This window comes from Magnolia sinica, chromosome 3 (genome assembly GCF_029962835.1).
Source record: "Magnolia sinica isolate HGM2019 chromosome 3, MsV1, whole genome shotgun sequence".
Taxonomy (NCBI): domain Eukaryota; kingdom Viridiplantae; phylum Streptophyta; class Magnoliopsida; order Magnoliales; family Magnoliaceae; genus Magnolia; species Magnolia sinica.
The window spans coordinates 100,335,186-100,341,185 of NC_080575.1; the positions used below are offsets into that span (position 1 = coordinate 100,335,186).

General features: G+C 43.6%; 1 protein-coding gene across 1 annotated transcript; it reads left to right on the forward strand.

The window, feature by feature from the left end:
- Window positions 1–841: 841 nt before the first annotated feature.
- On the forward strand, window positions 842–2,383 carry LOC131238658 (protein SCARECROW-like). The gene has a single exon (XM_058236283.1). It carries the CDS (start codon window positions 937–939, stop codon window positions 2,287–2,289), a length of 1,353 nt encoding a protein of 450 aa, XP_058092266.1. The 5' UTR covers window positions 842–936; the 3' UTR covers window positions 2,290–2,383.
- The last annotated feature ends 3,617 nt before the right edge of the window (window positions 2,384–6,000 follow it).

Genomic DNA, 6,000 nt, shown 5'->3' on the forward strand with positions numbered 1-6,000 from the left:
TAGTTGTTCTTTCCACATCTTTCCAATTCTAATGACATCTACTATACTAATTAAATCTCTTCTTAAATCAGACACACACATTTTTATTATTTATTTTTTATTTAAAAATGTAGAACCACTCAAATGGCCATGGCCCATTTAGACAAAACAAGGGCTAGACTCCTATGATAGTTCACCATCCTTTTACAAAATGGTGGTGACTAACCACCATAGACAATCTAGACCATCTAAATTGCTGACCCAATTGTGGATGAAGCAGCATGAGCCAAAGTTAGCTTTGAGAAGATGATAACAGCCATCTAATCTTGATGGCTGAATTTTGAACCATTGAATAAATATCCACCAATTGGACAGTTAGGATCGCGCGATCATCATGATTTCCAACTTACACTCCATCCAAAATATTCCCCACTATTTGTATGGCAAGGATAGTCGTACATGTGTGGCACGTGTAAGGTGGATGAGTCACCATCATTTTGAAGATGCTGGGGGACTACCACAGGTGGTGGTGTCCTTAAAACAATAGGAAATTTGCATGTACAAATTAAAATATAGGTTTGTTAATGAAAAAATCACTACCAAAGTGACGTGTGATTGGCCTTAAGCTATTTATATTTATGTGTATGTCTTTCTATGCTGGCCGGCTGTGCATTAAATAAGTAACAGAGTAGAAAATGACCATTTCTTACTACTTTGAATGAATGGCCTGCAAGGTCTTTAAAAGGCCTTCCCCACCTATGCCTACAACTCCCCCTCTCTCCTTCTTTTCATACAACATACAAGTTTCCCAGTGAAAACCCAAATACCATGATGAAAGGAGCCTTTGAAGTCCATGGAGCATTGGACTTAATCCAAACCCATGATCAGTGGGACTTCAACCCCATCTGCTTCGCCCCATCGGTGGGCCACCACAGCCCGGCGAACCCCACCACCCTGATGAGACCCACCGCCGTCGACGCGCGGTATTCGCACGAGCTATCGGAGTGGATGGAGCAAGTGGTGAAGAACTTATCCGAACCGTCCCCGGACGTTCCACCGGTGGAGAACGGTGAGTGGCGGCCGAGGAAGAGTGCGAGGAGAGACTACGGAGGCGTCGATATAAATATCAACGGTGAGGATGATCTCCACTGGGTGGGACATCATCAAAACTCTAGTGAGAATATGGGAAAAGGTTTAAGTAGGTTAGATGAACATGGTTTAAGTCTACTTACACTACTCCTAGAGTGTGCTGTGGCTATTTCTGTGGACAACCTATCAGAAGCTAATAGAATGTTGCTTGAGCTAACCCAAATGGCCTCACCATATGGACCATCTTGTGCTGAGAGGGTCGTGGCTTACTTTGCTAAGGCCATGGCTAGTAGGGTCATGAACTCATGGCTAGGAATCTGCTCACCGTTAATCACTCACAAAGCTGTCCTTGGCGCCTTCCATGTTTTCAACAACATCGCACCGTTCATCAAGTTCGCACATTTCACATCGAATCAGGCAATCTTAGAGGCTTTCCATCAGCAGGACCGTGTCCACATCATCGACCTTGATATCATGCAGGGACTTCAATGGCCAGCATTGTTCCACATCCTCGCGACAAGGATCGAAGGGCCACCGTATGTACGTATGACTGGAGTGGGTTCATCGCTCGATGTACTGGAGGAGACGGGGAGACAGCTATCCAGCTTTGCTAAGCGGCTTGGGATGTCGTTCGAGTTTCATCCGATTGCTAAGAAGTTCGGTGACGTGGATATCTCGATGGTGCAAGTTCGACGTGGAGAGATCGTGGCTGTTCATTGGCTGCAGCATTCGTTGTATGATGCGACGGGGCCTGATTGGAAGACAATGAGATTGATTGAGCAGCTGGGGCCTAGGGTCATTACGCTCGTTGAACAGGATCTAGCTCATGTGGGGACATTTCTCGACCGTTTTGTAGGATCGCTTCATTACTACTCGACGATCTTTGATTCGTTGGGAGCGTCGTTGCCGTGCGATGATCCTAGCCGTCACCGTGTTGAGCACTGCCTCCTTTCAAGGGAGATTAATAACATACTCGCGATCGGTGGGCCGGCTCGAAGTGGGGAGGATAAGTTCGGGAGCTGGCGAATGGAACTGGCGCGCCATGGGTTTACACAAGTAGGGATGAGTGGAAATTCCATGGCTCAAGCTCAGCTCATACTCAATATGTTCCCTCCATCACATGGGTATACCATTCATCAGGGAGATGGGACTCTTAGGCTTGGGTGGAAGGAGACCAGCTTGTACACGGCTTCAGCTTGGACATGTAACTCCTTTAGATAGCCGTTGGATGTTTTGTACCATTTGGGCCCCACTTTGATTGAATCATGTTTTGTGTGTGTCCATATTCAACTCATTGCTTCTTTTTTCTTTTCTTTTTTTTCAACTGTTAGCCTTGCCATGTTGAACATAAACATCTTTGGAAATGCTCTCTCAAAATTTTTAATACTCTAGCAGAGATGGTACGCAGGTACTTAGAAATTACTTAAAAATTGAATTCATGGTATCTAAGTAATTCAAATGAAAGCTTCTAAATAATGGGTGCTAGTTTATTTGATTATTTGAATATCAGATTGGTGGGACATTTATTGGACGGTTAAAATGAAAGATATTGAATCGCCTTATTTCAATTGGTGGTCTTTCACATGTACATGTGCACGTACATCTCAGCTTGCATGTAGAAATACATAACAAGAGTAGTGGGTTGTTAGACATGGATTCTTTGCATACCCACATGCATGAATGCATAGTTTTTTTTATAGTTTTTCTTCTTCTTCTTCTTCTTCTTCTTCTTCTTTTTTAATAAGGCATAGGTTTTAAGGTGAATGGTAGATAACCCAATGCTGACCTATTTCTCAAGTCATGAATGCATGCATCATGCCAACATATACACATGCACCCATATGCATAAGTGAATCCGCACATTGGTGCACATGTATGGGTGGCGATGGGTCAGGCTTGGGTCGGGCCAACATTAACTAGAGCCTGACCCATTTACTAGATGGTCCAAAAATTCTGAACCAAATTGGAACCTCATGAGCCACTATATACATCCAAAGATTTGATCCATCTCAATGAAATTAATTTGATGTGCTTGACCTTTCTCAACCTGACCCATTGAATTTTAACGTTGGCAGACCCAATCCAGGTTTAATTATGACTACAACATGGGGCTAAAGGTATGCCTAGTCTAGCCGATTGGTGGATTACACGTGTGTTATATTTATACATTCTTGTTCATTTTATTATTTTTTGAAAGAAAAGGCGATGTTCGACACAAACAAAATCTACACAATTCATCAATTTCCATATCGTGATTGATGAACTTAGGTATCCCTTTGCTGCAGCAAGAAAGGCTGTTTCTCATGTAAAGAATTCAACTCCTGCTAATCGTCCTTCCCACGAGTATGTTCAACTTGGCCAAATGTTTGTCAAACCACATAATCACCACTTCTCTACTCCTGTTGTGTCCACCTCTGCCTCACCACTTCCCATCTCCCCCACATCCTCACCACCCGTTGTCTCACCTTCTGCCTCATCCCGATCTTCTAGCCATACTCCCTCTCCAAAACTATCCCTCTCTTCTTTACCTCTGGCAAACCCCATACACCATCATCCTCTGCCAATTCCCTCTCATCCAACGTGCACACGGGTCGAGGATGGAATTTTTAAACCTAAAACACTTATTTCCTCTCGGGATCTATTACCAAGTGCTTTCCATGTAAACTGTGCGTTGGTTGAGCCTACTTGTTAATTTCAGGCAGGTAAGTCGATTGAGTGGTGTGCGGCTATGGCTCTTGAATTTGAAGGTTTATAGAAACATGACACTTGGACCTTGGTTCCACCTCGGCCTAGGCAAAATTTGGTAGGTTGTAAGTTGGTTTTTAAGGTTAAACAACGTTTTGATGGCTCTATTGAACGCTGCTACAAGGCTTGTCTTGTTGCCAAAGGCTTTCATCAATAACCTGGACTTGATTGTGGTGACAACTTTAGTCTTGTTATCAAGTATACTTGTAACGCCTTGAATTTCGTGAACCGATTTATGCTAGGCTCCGGAATTTCCAGGTGTCACTTATGCCTCATGAGGCCTCGAGGTAAGAACAGTTTAGTTGATTCATAAGCAATAGAAAAATTCAGTGGACGATGCAGCATAAACTCAAGTGCAACTAATATGAAATGTATATTTAGCAAAACAAGATAATGTAGATAAACGTAAGGGAACATGTCCTAAAAAAATATACAATCCCAAAAGATATACAAAATCCCTACCCTGGGGTCCCATCACTAATCCTAAGGCTGCATACAAAGATCCGCTCAAAATCTGGAAATAAGAGAGCTCCTCCTCATCCACCCTTACCCCATCTAGCGCATCGAGCTCTGTAACACTTGCATCCAAGATAGGTTCTGGTTGGTGTTTCAAAACATCGTCCCAGAGTGAGAGTGAGTGATCAACTCAGTGGGTTTCATTAGCAATAAGTCACACAAGTTATCAATTCCATAAGCACAATTAATGAAAAACATCAAACATAAAGTTTCTAGTTACTCTTTTTAATGCATGCATATACATGTTATTATGATATGGCGCATGCCCTCGCAACTAACACTCCCTCGAGCGATACCATCTTACGTTCCCATATGCCCAACACTCCCTTAATGTGACCTCGACTGTCGAGTCGCCAACCTAACTAATGTGATATGATGGTGAAGATATAAGCCAAGTATTTAGTTATGTCCATTCATCGAGCAATTTAGGAAAACTGGGACACCCTAACGGGGTCAATGCCCTAACTCGATCACGAGGCTCAGGCGGCCACGACGGCCTTGCGCTTGCGATCCTTAATCCGTTTGGATTTGTCACTCCCAGATAGAGGTGGGCAAAATACATCCGATCTGGTGGATCCGACCCAATCAGACCCGATCCGACCTGAACAGATGGTCTGGATCGGTCAGGATCAAGTTGGGTAATTCAGATCCAAACGAATTTCGGATCGAAATCGAATATTGGTGGATCGGGACCGACGACCCGACCCGATCCGAAATCGGGTATTATATAAAGCCATTTTTTCCACCTAACCTAAAAACACCCGATCATTACTCTCTCTCTCTCTCTCTCTCTCTCTCTCTCTCTCTCTCTCTCTCTCTCTCTCTCTCTCAAAGCTCCAACTCCTGCCTCCTATGTTGATGCATATAACGCCGTTTGGAAGGTGACCCCGCACCGGCCAGCTAGCTAGCATCAAAGCTCTCTGACCCACCATGATGTATTTTTAAATCCACGACGTTCAAAGCTCTCTCAAAGCCCTTACGCACTATCAGGCATCAGATATCTCTCTCCCATTCTCTCTCTATCTCTCATTCTCTCAAGTGCAGAAATTGGAGAGTTAGAGCTTCCAATTTTAGGAGTTTTAGGGCCACAGATTTAGGATTTTTATGGTTATGAAATTCATCATTCAATAGTGATTTCAGGGTTTTGAGATAGAATTTAGAGCTTTCTTTCGAGTTTTAGGGCCACAGATTTAAGGTTTTGAGATAGAATTTAGAGCTATAGATTTCGAGTTTTGAGATAGAATTTAGGGCCACAGATTTAGAGCTTTTTTTTCTTCTTTTCTACTTCTTCTTCTTCTTCTCTGTCTGTGATTTTAGGGTTTTGAGATGGAATTTGAGATAGGATTTTAGTCGGACTCGGATCGGATCAACTCATACACATTCCGGATCTATTCGAGTCAGGTGACCCGGACTCGGTCCCGGATCGGATCGAGTTCAGGTCAGGTTATTGAGATTTCGGATTGGGTCGAGTTGGACCCAATTCGATCCGACTCGGTCCGATGCCCAGCTCTACTCCCAGATAATACATACGAAGGTAATATTGTAAGATAAGATTGTCCGCTGTCACTACGGGAAGGCTCGTCACCCCAGCGTAGGCCGACAACTCGAGCATAGTGTCTCATTCCACCATGCTCGACTTCAGAGACTTGTGGATCGCATCATGATGGTTAA

Bases quoted from the DNA above. Each gene is read 5' to 3' on its own strand.
- LOC131238658 (XM_058236283.1), top strand. From the start codon at position 937: ATGAGACCCACCGCCGTCGACGCGCGGTATTCGCACGAGCTATCGGAG.